Below are 20,401 nucleotides of genomic sequence, written 5' to 3' on the forward strand. Positions count from 1 at the left end.
CTCTATGGCATTGAAATCCCTCCCCTCTCCAAACCCCACCCTCCGCAGGCTCCGCTCCAAAAACCTCCTGCCAGTGGCGAAGAGGGGCCTGGCAACCCTAACTTCCCTGTTGGGAGTCTATGCGCCAGCAGTCTTCATGCTCAAATCAAGTCCTCGCCCCCTTTAAATGCTGCTTTGTAACTGGCTTACTTGTAGTGCTTACTGTGAGAGAAAATGCTAGTCAGTGACCGTATTAATAAATTATTATTATCCTCCCCAAACCCAATTGCCACATAAAAAGGCATTTTAAGAACAACAACAAAAGAGCTCTGAGGAAGCAGGAAGTATTTCAGTCCCCGCCTCTTTACATGCTGCTTTGTAATTGCCTGTGAGTGAAACCAAGCTTTGGTGTCCCTCACTTTGCCTTCTGCATGGAGATTTCACCCAGGCTTTGCTCAGGGAAGATGGAAGAATCAGGTTAACAGAGGAATGGGAAGACCCAGACATTGCGAGGGCTGGGCACGAGGTCATCTCTAATAGATGGAAAACTCATGCATAACTCCAAGGAACAACCAATTAAGACCAGGGGCAAGCGTGCATAAACAACCTATGTCACCAATGTGAAACTCAGACCATTTTCAGCATTGGCAACCTTATGATAGTATGACAATCTGGCCAGTTTGCTGTATGCAGTATGCTGGCCAGTTTGCCCAGTGCAAGTGGCACAGATGCTGGTGTAGGGTGCACACCACCTCCCAAGGCAATTCGGCCCCAAGTCTCTCCTCTATCATTCAAACTTAAGCAGTTTACATGCAGTTGTAATAGACTTTCAATTGCCATATCAAAAGCTCCATACATTCTGACTGGGTGAAAATCCTTATCCGTTTCTTGTTTTTAAAAATAATATATCACACTCATATTCACACATACATTATACAATAATTTGGAGGTTTGCTTCAGTTTCATATACAGTGCACTCCAATGTATATGCCTACTCTGGACAGCTCCAGCTCACATGGAGAGTTTCCATGACAGTGACAGAAAGCTCTAGGAAATTCCGGTGCTGGTGAAGAAGTTCTTTATGTGCTTTGGAGAACTTCGCAGGGGGAGCTTTGCTGGTTGTTACAGCAGGGCAAAGAGAGCCATCATGAACATATGCCTGTCATACAGTAATGTACAGACCGGTCCTCAGGCATAGAAGCTGTCTATAAACATATTCAAAGTCAGACTTTGGCCCATCTAGCCCCGTATTATTTATTCTGACTAACAGCAGCTCACCAGGAACATCTTTAGATGTCTGAAGGGGCAAATGGCAGCCCTCAGCAGTGGCCCTAGTCCCAGTTCTGCCACCTGCTTGCCCAGCCTACCCTCTCCCAGGAAGGAGGGAGGAAAGAAGAGCAGGCCGGCACCAACTCCACCCTCAAGCCAGCTCTGATGGAAGCTTGTACAGCTAATTGTTCAAGTTAGGCAGGCCCATGCTTGCTATTCCAAACTTTTAAAAAAGCTGCTGTATTGAGAAGTGGATTGCACTGTCTGTTAAGAAGTGGTTTGCACAGTCAATTCTCATAAGTTCAATAGATGCATGCAACAGATGGGATGAGTTCTATGCTGGTGGCTATCACTGTGTCCACTGAAGTGAATTCAGGCCTTGCTTGTTTTATTTTGCTCTTCTCCTGGATGCAGGCAAGCTTTGGATACAAGATTAATCTATCATTTTCTGTTTTGATTTTAATGGTTTTGCACTACTGCTCTGTTTTTTGCTTCCTGTAGAATACAGATAATAGAAAGACATTTGGAAAAATATCATTCCTTCCTATTTGTTAAGAGCATGCAAGTGACATCCTATTAGTTTATTTTTTAATTTAGTTTCAAAAGTTATTTTCCCCACAAGTTCCCTTTCGATTTCATGGTGTTTCCCTTGTGCTTTTGTTTCATCCCTTGCCGTCACCATGGAATAGCACACATATGACTTAAATTAGAACAATTCAGTTTCATAGGAACAGAGCTGCAAGCAGAAGCAAGATGTGTTGGAGAGATGGCTCTTCTCAGTGCTAGCTTTGGCCTCCTTAACAAGTACGTGCGAGTCTTCACACCAAAAGTTAAATAAATATAGACGTGTGCTAGGCCCATTTTGGATTTTATTAGCTCTTTTTCCTTTAAGGTAGGTTGGCTACCATTTGTTTGGCGAGAGGTTTCCCCATTATCCCTCTCTTGTCCTTTCATGTTCATTGTAGTCAGGAATGCAAAAAAATACTTGTCTTTGATCTCCTCTATCACACATACAAAAGTAATCTCTGAGAATTTGGCTGTTTCATAGTATTAAAGAAAAGTATCCAAGTCGCTTTGAAATGATTACTGTTTTATTTGTTTAGAAATCATTCCTTTATCCGCTGCTCAGCTTTTCGGAAGTGAAATATTCTCTTGCTAATATCCGCTAATCTCGAATTCCAAAGTGGAAAGAGACACATTTAATGTACCACCTAGAGAACTTCCTTTTGTAAAATAATCCTTTCCTTCTTCCCTGATCCTGCTACACAAGTTTTTTAAAAATTGGCCCTTCCAAACAAAACATTTTAACAGCGGTCCAACCAGTTGAACCCCAAACCCATGGAGCTTCTGGAATGGATCCTAATGACCCTGGCATGAATTGCTGCTGCAGTAAATATTTTATGAGAAATGGTACCTGTGTAACAGTTCTTGTCTTAGGGGTTGTTTTTGGATCATAACCTTTGAGGACCTCTCGTATTGCACATGTTTCCCTTGCATGCACCACTGGAGTGCAACCTATCACTCTGATCCAGTGAATTGCTGTGAGCATTTGAGGTCCAGCTCACACATAGAGGTCCTTTGCTTGTAAAGGATGCTCTATTTGCTTCTCTATTTTTTATTACATTTGATTCCTTATATTCAGTTCTCCACTTCTCTTTGTTGGTTTTCGAGATTCACGTATATGCACACTGCAGGGTTTTTACATGGAGTTCATTTGTACAATGTGCATCGTTTATATTACTAATATACACATCATGTATATCAATTGATTGCTACACAAATAATGTTGAAAAATCAAATTCCGTTTCATGGAAAAAAGAAACAGAAAATGACATGAAAATAACTGTGGGTTCAATTTGCGCAAGGGAGAAGCAAATCTGAATGTAGGGTTTTCGGTTTGAAACTGCAGTGATAAGAAATTCCAGTGATAAGAAATTAGTCAAAAACTTTTCTTCAAGGAGGAATGGGAGCTGGTTTCAGAAAGGACCCACTTCTGATAGTTAGACTCTGTTTGCCGAAAAGAAACTGTTTTAAGAAAATTCTTTTAAGAAATATGTTCAATTAGTGTTGCCAGCAGCCTGAAGAGAAAAAGTCCTGCCCCTTTAATATAAGCTTAATGTATGGAAATAGGCAGTTTGAAGCTTTTCATGGTATGGATGCAAATAACATCACTTGATAAATAACACCCCATCAGGCCTCTTTTAAGGGGATGGGACATTTTTTTCCCTCCAGGTTGTTGGCAAGCTTACCTTCAGTGGTTGCCCTTGAGAAAGAATCTTTGAATTGAAATATGTGGGGGTCTCAATAAACTGCTTCATTTCTTGTGCACTTTTGAGACTGCACCTTTTGTTTGTTCTGTAAATCCTTATTAAACAAGCTGTGGAGTGTGGAGGAGCAGCTGAAGAGAATTCCCAGACTCTAAAATTAACAGTTTTGGAACTAAAATACCATTATACAATAAACTTTTTTTTTAAAGTGAGTAGATGTCATCTCCTCCCACTAAGGGAGTCTCACAGGATGTTTTTTCTGTTTTTGCAGAACACCTTGCATACATTCACATGACCGTCAAGATATCAGTACAGATATAAGTGAACCAATCCTGTGGGGTGTCAGGCCTCTACACTCACTGTAAGGGTTTCCTCTTTCATTTCCACTTCAAAGAAGCATTAATAACCAGTTCTATTTATAATACATTTAAACTTTTGGTATCTTTTTTTACTTAAAGGTGTTCCATTAGCTGTTTTGTTAGAATCCCCCCCCATCTAAAAAACAAAGGCTTCTTTCACAAATCACGTGCAAACAAAAATGTTTTGAAAAGTAATCACTTTTTTTAAGTTAAAAAAAATTGGCTTCTGTGTTGTTAGGAATGTCCACACATAACACAGTGAAATTCAACACTGGTAAATGATCTGACTACCTCAAAGTGAAGTTTCTGCCTTCCTACGGTGGCCTTTCACCCTGCCCTTTCCTCCAATCTGAGGAGAGCTGATGTTGATGGAACATATAATGGCTCCTTTCCTGTGTAGTAAAGTCAGCAATAAAGCTTAGTAATTAAGGTGAACCGGGGAGGCCCAGCCCAGCAGGCCAGTGGTGTGGCGAACACTTTTTAGAACTTCAAACAATATCAAAGTCATTGAGAAATGGGCCTAGTTCAGGACTGGTTTGAATTAAGCCTCACTTCCACACGCACTTTTCAAATCCAAGCTCAAACAAGAAAGCCAAGGCCTTCTGGATTTCATTAGAGCCAATTATCTTATCTGCTTCATCTCAGGCCTGACCCTAAGGCTGGCAAACAGCTATTCAGTGCATTTGGTTGTTTGAGAAAGCCTCCAGCCAGCCAATGGCCTAAGGTACTGATAATTAAAACATTGTTCCCCCCCCCCCCGCCTCTTGTGATTAAATATTTTCAAGCTTTAGTAAATATTTTTTTCCATTCTTTGCCCTGAGCCTCAAAGGTCCAATACACGCAGTAATTTACTTGGCTTGTCAGAGAATAGTTCTGGAAATAAAGCTACAATAAAAATGGGGGAGGGGTCCTTTTATTTGTCCTGGCTTCTGAAAGTGACATTCTGATAAACTAAAAAAAATGCGTGTAATGGCTGATTTCTGCTTGAGATGATTGCATAAAAGTCTCTTACATGCTACAGGTGATCATCATTTTTAAACATGTTTAAGCTTTGAAATTCAGCAAAACCGGATGAGCTTGAGATCCTAAGCCATACCTGTCTTAAAGTTAAAAGGGGATTAGACAAATTTATGGAAAAATAGTCATGATGGCTGAATGGAACTTTTATGTTCAGAGGTGGTATCTCTCTAAATACTGGTTGCTGGGGGAAACCAAGGGGAAAAAACTTTGGTCTCAGTGCCCCTTCATGTGGATCTTCTGGGGCATTTCATTGGCCACTGTGGACAACAGGATGCTGGACTGCACTGACGATTAGTCTGATCCATCAGGGTTCCCCTTATGCTCCTAGGTGCCTATTTTTTTTTACTTTGGGTGAAAGTCTTTGCCATAGGATTGCCAACCTCCAGATAGGTCCTGGAGATCTCTCAGAAGCACAATTGCTCTCCAGACTACAAAGATCAGTTCACCTGGAGGAAATGGCTGCTTTGGAGGGTGGACTCTATGGCATTATACCAAACTGAGGTCCCTTCCTTCCCCAAAACTTTCCCCACCCATGGCTCCATTCTCAGATCTCCAGAAATTTCCCAACCTGGAGTCAGCAACCTTACTTTGTCAAGATGTTGTTTGAGTTGCTAGAGTTGTCATTCTTTGAAGTTAAGCTCCCTCCCCAGGATCGCTAGAAGCTAAATCTCTGAATGAGAAAAAGGTTGCATATTGTATGTAGCATACGTCCATGTAAATGTATGCATATGTACACTAAGGTAGAATGCAAAGAACTGAATTACCTTTTTTTAGAGTTTTCAGAAACTGCAAATGGTAGGATATATTTTGAATTGCTGATACACTTTTAAAGAAAATAACAATTATCTTCTTGGCTTTTAAGTCAATAGGTACCACAGAGTGCACTGAGAGTAGAACCTTTAGCAGTAAGGGAGTGGGATGAAAGACTTGGGCAGTGAGCCTGGGTATGAGAATTGGGATGTTAGGAGCATGTCCCTATTTTCATCTCAGGAATGTTGGAGGGTGTGCATGCATAATTTTTGAAACACTCAACTAAACAAATATTACTACATCTGTTTACTAAATAAATATGGTTCTAATCCACAATCCACTAACCACCGAAAAGGCTCAATTTCAGTGGGGTTACTCTGAGGTACATGGGAAGTTCTCATTAATTTCAACTGAGTTTGTGCTGCCAAACTTGCCTGCATAGTGTGACCTTAATCTCTTGCTCTTTCTGGATAGCTAAATTACATTTCAGGCTTGAAAATACCACTCAGATTCCTTTGCATCTCAAAGATACTGAAAAAAGCTACAAAATATGTAGAACATTGCTTGACTTTTCTGTGAGGAAAGGTTGAAGGAGTTGGGTATGTTTAGCCTGAAGAGGAGAAGACTGAGAGGGGATTTGAACCTAGATCTTCTCAGTTGTAGTCCAACTACTATGTCACATTGGTCATCCTGGAGTTTCTGTCTACACAGCATTGAATGTAATTGTCTCTGCACACCTGTCTCAGTTATCTTCGACCCAGAGATGAGATGATGGGACTGTTCACATTAGAGATGTGCATTTGGGAAAGCTGAGCCAAAAAAATATAGCCAAAAAAACACCTTACTGTTATTTTTGGCTTTTTTTTTTCCAGCTGAAAAAACATGCTGTTTAAAACTGTAGCTAACGATCTCGATCCCGAAAAAGCTGACACAAATTGGCTTTTTTGGGATCATTTCGCACATTGCAATGGGTTTGCAAAAGTGCCCCTCCCCTGTGTTTAAGGATGCTGTGCAGGGCTTCTTGCCCTTCACTGTAAAAAAAGGGGGGGGAAATGTTAAAAAATGTTGGCATTCTGTGGTCTGACAATGGTTCTATTGGGGTTATACTGGGCCTGAGTTCTGGTGGGCACCTGCATGTCACATTTGGTTCACCTAGGCTAGAAAATATGCCCCCACTTGATTTTTTTGGTGTTGTGATTCTCTGGTTTGAAATTAGTTCTGTTAGGGTTTGCTACATTGGCTTGTGTTTCTGCTGGATTCCTTGGTTCTGTTTTGGTTCTCTTGGGATTGCGTTGACTCTTGGGGTGGGAGGCATTGAGCTGTGTTTGCTCACAGGCATGCCTCTTTGCTTTTCCCCTGGAGGAAAAAAAGGCTGTTTTTCCCTCCATTGGAAACAATGAAGGATGGATGGGGGCACCCTCTTTGGGGGCCCATAAAATTGGATCACCTGACCCAATATTCACCGAACTTGGATTTCCACCTAAGGAAAGTTGCCAGCACCTATGCTGAAAAATTGTTGTCCAGAAAGAACCCCCTTAGGCCCGGAAAGAATCCTCATAGGCTATAATAGAGCTGATTTTTAGGAGACACCCCCCATCCCGAAAAACCCCCATACCGGTATGGTAATTTGGGAATATTTGGGAATTTGGAAAAAATTGGCTCCAATATATCTGAATCCGAATTTTCCTGAATTTTGTTTTGTTTTGCACACCCCTAGTTCACGTACTAAGAAAAACAATACACAAGAATCTATCATACATATTCCATAGGAAACTGGTCTCAGTACTGTTATCCATGTGTAGCCCTTATAACAGGTCACACAATACAAAAACAATAGTACTGGGGAAGGGGTGTTTTTTGAAATCTGAAAACAATGTGGCACAGTGAATATACTGCTGTAGATTTGAAATCTGGTTTCAAATTCCAGCCCTCAGCTAATATACTCCTGGTTGGCTTAGAGCTAGTCAGTGGCCTTCTGCCTCAGTACTCCATCTGTAAAATGGGCACAATAATGATCTACTTCATAGGGATGTTAGAAAGGAAAGGGGGTAAATAGTTATTATTCACACTGTATTTTAGGGATAGCACTAGATGTATATCTAAATTAGTAAGGAGAAAGATAGGCAAATTGTGTTAGCATTTTGAGTTTAAACTCTCAGATACATTTGTACTAATTAAGCTTTTGTGAATCTTCTCACAGGAAAAATGTCTACCATATATTCTGGAATGTATTATGGAACATATTCTGGAATACAGTGTGTACCGAAGATGACCATCCACCCAAATGCAAACAGTATTTTTATGTATCAACAAGTGTATATTGATACATTATAAATAATCATTAATGTAAAATGCTCTCTTACGAAGACAATCCTGCACACAGGTGCATCCTCATTTTTTGTTTTCTTTTTAATTTCAAAAAAAGAGAAAAAGAATAAATAAATGTCATCTCGTTAATTAAACAACAGAAGGCAAATATTAAGAAGAAACAAGTCCCTAAATGGCCCTGGTTTTGGTTGTTTTAGATCCTTTCTTCTCATTTTAGATAATGAATCTTAATAAAACTATCCACCAAAGGAAAGCAGTTAAACAATACATAAAAAGCATCAGGGTGCAATGCTGAAAAGCTGTTACTCTCTAGTCCATTTGGGTAGTTTACAATTGGAAATATAGTTTCCAAAAGGTGCTATAAAGTGACAATTTCAGATTAGATCTGAGAAACTAAGTAGTCAAGATTCCAAACATCTCAGCATCCAGGTCTAAATGATGTGGGCTCTAGTTTGGCTCTACATACAGAGCAGAACATGACAGAGCCCCCAATTATGATGGTGTCAGGTTGCTGTGTAGTTAGTCAGGGTATTATATCTCTCCTGGCAGGCCCAGAAACTGCACTGATAGCCACAACTTGGAAGGGCTTATAGAATCGCATCTGTGAAGAGCCTTATATAATGCACAGATGAAAGCACTCATGAAGACCAGGAGTTTTCCTTGAGTCTTCCAAATTTCCAGTGTGATTTCCGCCCCGCCCCCCCCACCTTTGTATATGATGTTGCAGGGGATATCTCTCATCTCACCATCAGCCACACTGGAAAAAGTGGGAGTGATTTATTGCTCATGCATCTATAGTAATTTATTCTCTGCAAGCTTATGATGCAGTTAAAGGTATTCTTGATTTTCAAAAAAGATCTAAAGGCTATGGATTTCAGTAAATCATCTTTCATGTGGATCACATAAAATACATCCATGCCTGTTCACTTATTTCTCCTTCATCTGTATCCCTACTCTGTCATATGAATAAAAGAAACCATGCATCTGTAAGAACGTTAAGTCCCACTAATTAATTTGTGTAATGAAAAGGTTTCTTGCTGGAGCTCCAGTGGATTAAATGAGCTTCATCTGCTGTTTTAAAAAGTTAGTTTCAGACAGAGAAGAGAAGGGAGTTGAAGGTGTTTTGGTGAGAAGAAGTTGGAGTTCCCAAATAAAAATAATAATAAAAAGAAAGGAAAGCAAACCTTGGGGGGGGGGGGTTTCACAAAATAAAAGCTGGTTGCTGTTTTAGTTTTATTGTAAACTTTGAAGTATAACAAGCCATTCAGAAGACCTCTAGGTGTTTCACTCCAATTAAGTTTTTTTCCTCCCCATTCATACCCCCCACTTTTCCATCCCTTCTTCCAAAACCAAATAAAAAAGTACTTTACTGTGCAATCCTAAACAGAATCACACCCTTCTAAGCCCATGGACTTCAAAAGGCTTAGAAGGGTGTAACTCTGCTTAGGACTGCACTTGGATGTTATCGTAATAAGGCTCAAACATTTAAGACACATATGCAAGGCATGTAACAGCTGACACTTGCCAAAAGATTCAAAGAGATCAGTTCTTGCTTGACAGAAATATATACTCCAATTAATTGTTAGGAAAATGCTACATAAGTTCTTATTCCACACGGGCCCCCTTTCAGGGCTGCTCACCGTTTCCCAAAAGCAGCTGGTGCATTTCATGGCCATAGACAAGCTGCTAGGGGAGACTGTCCTCTGAAGTGCAAAGGCACGAGATCATTTTCAGTCACGTGTCTAACCGTAATCACGGTGTGGCGCAATGGAACGTCAACCTTGGGGTGAAGTCAGGACTACTATATCAAACGGGGAACGTTGCAAAACCTCTTTAAAGTAATTTGCACATGTAACAGGGAGGCTGTGCAGGGCAAGCAAGTCCACAGATAGCAAAGTTTATCTCCTCATCACTTTTCCACCCCGATTACACCATATGAGAACAAACTTGGAAAGAAGGATAAAGTCAGAGAGAATGTGATGATTGCAGAGCTCTGGGAAATGTATTCTGGCAATCCCCAAGTTCTGTTCAGTTTCAAACACAGTATGCAGTTTTCATACTGCTCACTTTGCGGTCAAGTCTTGCTAGCTATTGTCCCTCTGGCCAGGAAGACCCTGAGAGATTCTGCTTTTCGAAATCATTTCTCAGAGTAGCTGTGTTGCTCTGCACTAGGACAGCTACTTTCAAGTCCAGTAGCACCTTGGAAACCAATCAGATTTTGGGGGTATAACCTATTGAGAGTCAAAGTTGAATCTAGCTGTTTTTCGAAATGTCATCTTGAAATATTCCTGTTTTGCTTTCACACAGCACGCTTTTAAAAAAACCCACATTTTTTTCATTTCTTTCAGATCAGATCAACAGTGCAGTCCTAAACAGAGTTACACATGTGTAAATTCATTGAAACCAACAGTGTTAGATTAGTGTAACTCTGCTTAGGATGGCACTGTAAAATGGTTTCAGAGCCAGTGCGGCCCAGGCATTGGATCTGGAGAAGAGGCCCAAGCTAACACATGTATGTATGTATGTATGTATGTATGTATGTATGTATGTATGTACACATGAACACATGAAGCTGCCTTATACTGAATGAGACCTTTGGTCCACCAAAGTCAGTATTGTCTACTCAGACTGGCAGCGGCTCTCCAGGGTCTCAGGCAGGGGTCTTTCACATCACCTTCTTGCCTAGTCCCTTTAACTGGAGATGCCGGGGATTGAACCTGAGACCTTCTGCATGCCAAGCAGATGCTCTACCACTGAGCCACAGCCCCTCTCCACAGCCCCTCTCCATGTGTGTGTGTGTGTATGTATGTACGTACGTGTATGTATGTATGTATTTTATTCATTCAATTATAGTCTGCCTTTCTCCCCAATGGGGACCCAAGGTGGCTTACATCATTATCCTCTCCTCCATTTTTTCCTCACAACAATTCCGTGCAGTAGGTTAGGCTGAGAGAGTATAACTGGCCCTAGGTCTTTGCAGCAAGCTTCCATGACGAGTGGGAATTTGCACTGGGTCTTCCAGATACTAGTGCAACACTCTTAACCACTATACCACACTGGTTTTGTAAATGTGCCCAACCACAGTTTGATGGGATAATGCGGAAAAGCTGCTTTTACCTGGGGGGAGGGGGCTTAGCAGAGGTTGATGGGATGGGTCACAGGATATATCCCTGCCCCCACCACTGAGCAGCATTGATTGGAGAGGAGGACACAGCACAAGAGATAGCAGTGGAGCTGCTGGAGCTATAGCCGTCATGCTGTGTAGGTGCATAGCTACTGAATGGCTGGTGGAACCTGGCATGGTCACAGGTGATGATGTCCCCCTTCAGCAGCATTCAGTGGTGGGGGCTGGCATATTCTCCACATATTCTCATGAGATGCTGCTCTTTGGGCCTGAGAAAGCAGAATTTACTTTCAACATCTACCATCCATATGATGCTGAACTGTAGGTGTCACAGAGAGCCATCAGGGTGAGGAATGGGAGGCATGAGACCACCGGAATAAAGTAGGCAAGTCAGTTAACCCCCACCTTAATGACATAGCACAGTGCCTGGCACACATAAGATCATAAATTCCAATCCTGGCATCTCCATTTAAAATGGAATCTCAGGTAGCAGATCTAAGAAACTGCTTCTGCCTGTGAGAGCAAGCATGACTGGACTTAATGGGCCAATAATCTGCTTTAACTGTAAAACAGTTTCATGTGTTAATGGAGCAAGCCTGGTTTAGCAGGTGTGGTAAATGTTGACTGTTACCTAGGTGAAGCCAAGGCTGAACCATTAATTTTTATCCCCCTATCAGATCAGGGGAAACCAATATGCCGGATAGGCAGGTGAAGTCGTTCTGGACCACATAGCACACGTCCGAAAGCTCCAAGTTCTCACCCCTACAAAGAAGTTTTCTTCTTTGTGTCCTTGGGCAAATCAGATCCCCATCTGCAAACTGGGAACAACCGTGATCTGACTTACAAGAACATGATATGGGCACACTAGGGTTGTGCATATCGATTTACCCAAACCGAAAATTAACCCAAAATTAGCTGTTTTGGCAATATTCAGGTTTCAGGTTGACCGAATACCCAAACCTGGGAATCTGTCCAAAGCCGAATAGGCAATTCCCAAAAAAGCTGAATAGATATTTAGGTTTTTTGGGTTTCGGCTATTAGCCTTTGCTCAGATGCACAGCTCAGTGCTTTCTCCCATTTTTCTGTCTTTGACTGATTTTGTTAGGGCCCCATAGTTTGGGCCCTTTTGAGGTAGGGGACGTATAATCAGAGCCAGCTTGATCAGACCAGACTAGTCTGGAAGGGTCATTTTAAAAGGCGGGGCTCACCCAGTCACGTCTGGAAGGATATCCCCTCCAACTAAAAAACACCAGCTTCTACAGCTACAGCTACTTATTGGGCTTTTGAAGAAGACTCCTCAACCGCGCGGATGAGCAGTCTCGTTCACAAGAGCTGCCTTTGTCATGACTACAGCTGGCTCCGATGTCACCCCCCCTGAAAACCTGCTCTCAAATGGAAGGTTGCCCCGAGTAGAGGCTTTATTTCCCCACACTGTGACCATCTCTTGAAATCAGATTTTTGATGCCATCAAAATAAATGTTGTCTGTGCCTTATTTTTCTTGCATTTAAGCAGTTTTCCTCAGTTTGAAAGTTAATTTGCATGGACATCATGCTATGCACCCCAGATACGAAGGGAGCCCCCAGACTTTGAGGCACCAGCCTGCCAACTGGCTCTTTCCACCAGTCCTCAGCAACGCTGAACTTCTGAACCTGAAAACCGATGGACAGCTCAGCTCGCAAATCCTAGAGGATGGGGGTGACCCCTTTGTGGGCCCATAAAATTGGACCCCTGTCCCAACATTCACCAAACTTTGACGTCCGTCTAAGGAGAGTCCCTTGCATCTATGCTGCAAATTTGGTGACTTAACCTCCAAAATTGCCCCTACAGAAGCTTTAAAAAAAAGTATTTGGCTTATTCCAGATTTACTAGAAAAAAATCGGTCCCAATAAATCCAAACATGAAATTTACCAAATAATAATAATAATAATTGTACGACCCTAGCACAGACAGATTGCAAAATATGTAGATACATGTAAACTACTATGCATGTATATGCTAAAATAGCTAGCTGCTGGATGAATCTAAATGATTCAGTCAATTAAAAACAAACTCCATGACTCCCATACCATGGGCAGTTTTTAAAAGGTTTCTATGTTTGGGAAGTGGGGAGGAGTAGTCCAAGTTTCCCCATTTGCCACAATAAACCCTTACTGCCAAAGACAAATAAAGTAGGGAGTGGTTTCAACTCCTGAACTTCTAAATAGCCCTTAGCTTGCTTCTTCTGGAGACATCGCTTATGAACTCCCTGCTGACTCCAAACTAACAGGTCTGGATCTTTTATCTCACACACCAGAAGGCCATGGCTATAAAACTAGCACTTGGCTTCAGTTCCCTCCATTGGCAACCTACTCAAGGGTATTCTGTTACATCTGCAAGAAAATGAACATTTGGAGGTCTGAACAAGGGTGACACAATTCTTGGAACATTGTTTCCATAGAAAAGAACATGGCACTCTTCTTTACATGGCAAAACATGCAAAACTCCCAGTCACTCCAGTGCACATAATTCTTCAATGGGTGAAAGAAAACTGAATCATTCACTTCAATGTTGGCAGATTTTTCTGTCAGGTGTGAGGCAAGGGAGCATGTAATAGATTCTCAGGTTCTTCAGCTAGATGTAAATCTAGCTGACAATTTGATTGGAAAAATGTTGAGTCAAATGGGACCTGTTAATAGGATGGATCTTCGACAACTGATCACATTCAACTCCTAGAGTTTCAAAATTGGTATCATCTTATTTGTTGCTTTAAAAAACTCCCTTTGCAGTCTTTGGGCGAAAACTCACGGTCGCTTTTTCTTCCTTTAATCCCTGTTTTACCCAGGATCGAACACACATTAGGCAAAACGCATGTGTGCGGTCCTGGCTGAGTCCTGGCTGAAACAGGGATTAAAGGAGGATAAAGAGACCATGCGTTTTCACCCCATGTTTCTTTTGTGACTTCTGACATTATTTTCCTCTGCTGGTTGTATTCCCTCAAAGGCTTATACCAAGTGTCCTGTTCAGGTTTGCAATAGCATTGTTGTGAACGCCGACTGGCCATTTGTTAATTAGGTTGATGGCTCAGAATGGCTGGTTTATAATTTAATTGAAATCCCACATTGATACCCCACTTTATCGTCACCAGAGGTGCTCAAAGCAGTTCAGAACTAAGTTATAAAGTGGATGCAAATTGTTCAGTGATTAGCCCCCTGGTAGTAGTTTTTCTCAGTGCCCATGGAAGATTGGGTGATCCCTACAAAAACAAATGGGTTTAGCCAGCATGGCGTAGTGGTTAAGAGTGGCAGAGAACTGGGTTTGATTCTCCACTCCTCCACATGAAGTTTGCTGGGTGACCTTGGGCTAGTCACAGTTCTCTTTGCACTCTGAGCCCCACCTACCTCACAAGGTACCTGTTGTGGGGAGAGGAAGGGAAGGTGGTTGTAAGCTGCTTTGAAACTCCTTACAGGAGAGAAAAGTGGGGTATAAAAACCAACTGTTCTTCAAAAAGAAGAGAGAGAGAGAGAGAGAGAGAGAGAGAGAGAGAGAGAGAGAGAGAGAGAGAGAGAGAATGAGGAGGGGAGATTCAATGTACATGACAGAAATAATATTCACTAGCACTAACAGTAGAATGGCATAGACAGAAGCTGCCTAATAATAGTTTGCCCTAGAAAGAGAAATCCAATCAGTAAAGGATGATGCCAGCACATTCATACCTCTGGAAAAGGGGGAAAGAAAATATACAGTTATCTTAACACTTAAAGCCCATTCCTGATCTTTGAGGCTGAAAGAGCTCAGGAGGTGTGCAAGTGGTCACGCTGGCGTCTGTGCCACTTGCGCTGTGCCACTTGCACTTGCGCTGGCATCTGTGGTTTTGGCTGGCACAGCATCATTTTTCTCTATGGGACTCCACCCCATTTTTTAATGTTTAACATTTTTAAAGCCCTTTTTCCTACTTGCGACAGCCTCCAAACCTCTTTGGAGGTGCCGCAGCAGCGCCTCAGCCTCCCCGTGCCTGGGCGCCGCTGGGCTCAGGAATGGGCTGCCCAACAAAGGAACCCATTTTAATCAATTGAAAAATAGATGGCTCAAAGACAATTGTTTTTTAAAATGTCAAAAACAAGCATAGAACAAATCTAGTGCTTGTGTAAAAGCATCATCCAAATTCAGATATATGAGAAAGGAATTCAGGGAGAGATGAACCAACATAGATTCAGGGAGAGATGAACCAACACCCTAAACATTTTTTTAAAATATAGAGGCTTGTGCCTCCCTATTTTCCCAGTGCTGAAGTGAATTCTCACACTATATGTATGTATGTATGTATGTATGTATGTATGTATTTGTGTGTGTGTGTGTGTGTGTGTGGATACACTTAAAGTCTTTTAAATACTTAAAGAGAGCAATCATATTCCCCCTCATTCTCTTTTCCAGACTGAACATTCCCAAGTCCCTCAGCCTTTCCTCATATATACATATACGTACACATATCAAAAATTGAAAAGTGTTAATCCTTGAGATAATAGATTTTCAGTTTTTTAAAAAACTGGGCTTCAAAACAGTAATTCTTATGACTGTACTAAAACTAGCAAACAGTCAACTGTCATTATCACAAGTCAATCTAACAAAGGTGGGTTTATTTGCTTCTGACCCCCAGATGAACCCCAAAAAGCTCCGCTTGTGTCCCATTAGATCCTCCAAGGCTTTGTTTATGACCTACCTAATTCCACTTTTCGTACTTCAGATTCTGTCCTGATCCCATCCCTGATCAACTCTGGATTTCTCCATGAACCACAAGAGTCTGTCAGGCTCTGCCTGTGAGTGTCAAGCTTCTACTAAATTATTGACCTTGCAAGTTCTCACTGAACAGACTTGAGTAGGATTTTGAGTATAACTGCTTAGGATTTCTAAGAAAGAATTCCTAGTTAGCATCCCTAGCTAGTCTGAATCTGAAAACATTGCAGCCTTTCCCAGGATGATCAGGGATAAGATTTGGAAAAAAGCAAAGCAGATTTTGATAAGATTACTTTGCCTGGAACCAGTTTACCATGAATTCTGAGAGTAACCCTCGTTTCAACAGTCTAAGCCTACCTGTGTTTTTGGTCTCCAAATCTGTTTAAAACTAGTATGAAGCACTTGTTGGAAATGTAACAAAGAAGTTGGAACATTTCATCATATTTGGTGGACCTGTGAAAAAGCTGAGGAATTTTGGGAAATGATATATAATGAAATAAGGTTGATTTTACATCAAAATATTCCCAAAACACCTGAGATGATGCTACTGAGCATGATACCAGACACCATTTTTACTTATCGGTCTTTGTTAATATATGCCACCACGGCTGCACGGGTGATATATGCAGCTAAATGGAAGATAGATGAGATACCTACCAGAAAAGACTGGATAAATAAAATGCTGGAATTAACAGAGATGGCAAAACTTAATTAATTAATTAATTAAGAGATGGCAAAACTTACGGCTTTAATTAACCAGAATGATAATGTACAATTTATGGGGGAATGGGAGGCGTGGAGAAACTATTGTGAAAATTACTTTTTAATGGGACCGTTTAAATGATACTCTTTGATTTAATCTCTTAAGTATACTTTATATTGTGAACATAATAAGATATTTAATGAATAACATTAGTTATGATAAGTAAACATATATTCATTAAACAAATATGGGGATTATTCTAAATAGCAAAAGTATGTATACTTTATTTGTAGGTGGAAGAGGGTAAGGGGGAAGTCAATATATACTCATTAGATATCTTATAGATTTTTTATTATTTTATTATTTTATTAAACCTTAGTGTTGAATGCTGATCTTTACATGGATGTATTAAATGATGGAAAACAATAAAAAAAATTAAAAACTAGTATGAAGCACCTACAAATAAATGTTTGTGCTCACACAACATCTCAGGTGCAACTTGGGATCTGTTTTCATCACATAGGAATGCTCTGCAAAGGTACTTGCTAGCCCAATATTTTAAAAACTACAGCCTTACTTGGCAGGGTGAATGTGAACCGAGCATTTAGAGGTGAGAAAAGCTGCACTCAAACCCTAGTCCCTTGAGCCATGCAAACACCCTATTTTGTGCGAAAGCTTTGCAAAGATCATAATTGACTTTGGCAAAAGATTATAAAGAAGTCTAAGAGTAGACATCATTTGAGGCTTACCAGCAGTATCTTGGAATAACTGGGTCTTTAATTAGGTGTTTTCCTTGCTAGGCAAATGATGTTCATAAAATCAAAACCCATTTCACAGAAACAGTGCGAGACTGTGGTTTTATATATTTCTGTGTTTGCTGTCAGGCTTCAAGTTCAGGTGTGTTATGTCTGAACACAAAACCATCTCAACACTGTGCATTCATGGACCACCCAAGAGTGTTTAAGGTGTGTGTGTGGTGGTGGGGGGAGAAAAGCAAGTTTTATAGATTCTGTGGTATATTTGCTATGTCACAGAAATATGTGCTAAATAGAACATTGGAAATTATAAGCTTTGACAGTGGCCAGAGTAGAAATTAGTGGTTTCATTGTCAGTTGGCAAAATTTTGAGTTGTAGCCTTTATAAACATGACCTGACGTTCCTGACCAAACCTTAACAGTGTGACCAGTGCTGGCATGAATGACTTCATCAAGCACTTTCACTGCATAAAGACAAGATGTTAACTGAGTCTTGGCAACAGTAGAAAACTATGTGTGAAAGATAGGACAGTAGACATGTTGGTGCCCAGTGATAAACATCTTTGGGGTTCTTTTTTGGCTGGAAGGGAATCTAGCAGTGCCATCCTAAGCAGAGTTACACTCTTCTGAGTCCACTGGGTGTCATTCTGCTTAGGGCAGTAGAACTTTTCAGCCGTACATCCAAGTGCACCAGGAGCTTCCCAAGAACATGTAGCTTCATCTAATATGTGTGGCCACCGTTGCCTGAACAGAGGCAACTCCTATATTTTGTATGGATAAACAGCTTCTGTATGACCAAATTAATTATTGGATTTATCAGGGTTTTGCATAGTGTGTACTGAAATTGTGCACACGTTGAAAAAAACTGCACATGGTCCTCTTCACACAAAATGACAACCACATGTTTTGGGAGCACTGTAGGCAGTCCGCACTCCCAATACACAAAGTTGCAGGGCTCCTGGTGCGTGTGGATGGAGCATCTGAAAATGGCTGGTGTCAAATGGTAAATGAGTGAATCTTTGGGGTCTTTTCTTAGATTCCATTCTTTGCTCAATAAATGCTGATCTGTTGATTGTAAAAAAGATGTCCTTCAAGGACACACTTGAGCTGCAGGAATACTTTCCAATCAACAGCAGTATTTTGTATTGGGGGAATGTAATGTCCCATTCACTGTGATTTTGTGTGTGTGTGAAATGTGCTTGAAAGCTGCCTTGTACAAGTTTGTTTAGGAGCAGGGTCCAAGACTGAAGTCCAAAGGCACTTCCAGGTTCCATGGAAATCAATGGAAAGTGCAAGAAATTTAGATCATGGTGCCAACATTTTTTCTCCAGGTCTTATATATAATTATATTCCTTGGATTTGAAACAGGCTTTTTAATCAGTTTACAAACGTGATGGGGGGAAAAGAAATCACAGCAAGCTAAGCTTCTCTGTAACTGCTTCAGGCATCACATGATTATATTTTTTCTTGTGGGTTGCCAGAAATATTAATATCGACTCTTTATTAAATTCAATGAAATCTCTGAACGCCATCGCCACATAATGAGAGATCTTTTACTTGAAACCCATTCTGCTATGGGTCACTTTTATGGTTTTTAAGATTGCCACATTTATAACTCTTGTAAGTTTCAGCTGGTTGCCTCTCTAATGGCACTTTCAGAAGGAAACAAGAACCAACCTGTATGCTGCGAGGTACTCGACGTCTCCCACTGGGGGATCCAGGCCACCTGTCCAAGCAATATTTATATTATAACCTTCACCGGGGCCACTTCCAACCTAAAAGGCGAAGGGAAGGAGGGAGAAGTGCCAGAGGGAGGATGGAAGAGGAAAGGCAGGGAGCAAATCAAAATAAGAAAACATACCAAAAATGTCCTTTTGAAACAAACATCAAACAGCATGTCAAATCAACCCAGCCCTGCTTGACAAGGACTGTTCTGGGTTATGCACTTGTTCTCCCCTAGTCCCCCAGTCCCCGTGGACTATTTGGTAATCTAGTGCAATTTAAAGCACCAGTGGAGGATGAGAAAATTAGGGGGTAATCATGCAATGCAATTACCTGAAAAGATACAAATAAAACTGGGGCTCTAAAGAAATAAACCTAACCTCATTTGGGGCTCCGCTGCCAGGGAAGAAGTTGCCTTCATCATAGCGATGGAGGGAGACATACAGGATGCTGGGGTCAGCATAAAAAGCCTGCTGTGTACCGTTGCCATGGTGAACATCCTAAAGGGGAAAGAAAACAGATGACAAACGCAATCATGTCCAAGCCCGTTTGCCGAGAGCCCTCCTGCTTTCTTTTCGTTTTTCCCCTCTCCCTCTCTTTGTGTTTCTCCCTTCTTCTCTCCTTCCTTCCTTTTCTCTCTCCCCTTCCCGCCCGCCCTTCGCCACCCCAAACTTCCTGAACTTTCAGGCAAATTACTCTTTAATACACTCATTTTTTAAACTGGCTTCTAAAAATCAGGAAACCACAGTGAGCATGCCCTTGAGACCCCAGATGAGCAGTCACTGAGAAATCCCAGTCCTTTTGTACAATTAGATATTATACACCGGCTCTTTGTACTCCCTGTCTCAGTGATGGAATCTAGCATCCTGTTTTATGGAGGAATTTTATGACTTATTAACTGCCAACAGTTCATAACCCCTCAGGCTTAATTAACTAGTCTCATTGGCCTTAAAAAAGACTAATGTTTAAAGTACAAACTAGTATTTTGCAGAAGGATCTGTGGGCTACAGAGCATTCTCGCAAATCTTGAAAGAACACCAAACATTCGTGGATTCATTGATTTGCCAAGTTCTACTATTGAGGTCAAAGGGTTTGCAACCAGCTGAGTAAATTGGCTTCCTTGAAACACACATTTCAGTTAGCCGTCCCTCAGCAGCAAGATCCACATCAAAAGGGAACCCAGATGCAGAAAGGTCTTCATACTTCATGTTCATAAAATCGTGACGACTGCAGTTGAAGATGCAAGAATATGATCTCATTAGCTTCGAGCAACCTGATCCTCAAAAGGCTGCAAGTGCCATTTATTGCAAGTGACACACACTGGCGGGGCACTTAGAGGAATGAGTTGCACATCTTCCCTCAAAGGGCCATCAATATGTATGTATGCATTTAGATTTATACCCTGCCCTCATTC

At 41.2% G+C, this 20,401-nt stretch overlaps 1 protein-coding gene across 1 annotated transcript in view; it reads right to left on the minus strand.

Annotated features, from left to right (window-relative positions):
- Positions 1 to 20,401, minus strand: part of HDAC9 (histone deacetylase 9) — a 504,774-nt gene that overhangs the window by 77,346 nt on the left and 407,027 nt on the right. Inside the window, exons 20-21 of the mRNA XM_056857023.1 lie at positions 19,368 to 19,487; positions 18,943 to 19,040 (exon numbers count right to left, since the gene is read on the minus strand). Coding sequence (XP_056713001.1) covers positions 18,943 to 19,040; positions 19,368 to 19,487 — 218 coding nt within the window. The remainder of the gene's footprint in view (positions 1 to 18,942; positions 19,041 to 19,367; positions 19,488 to 20,401) is intronic.

Source organism: Euleptes europaea, chromosome 11 (genome assembly GCF_029931775.1).
Source record: "Euleptes europaea isolate rEulEur1 chromosome 11, rEulEur1.hap1, whole genome shotgun sequence".
In the NCBI taxonomy this organism is placed as follows: Eukaryota; Metazoa; Chordata; class Lepidosauria; order Squamata; family Sphaerodactylidae; genus Euleptes; species Euleptes europaea.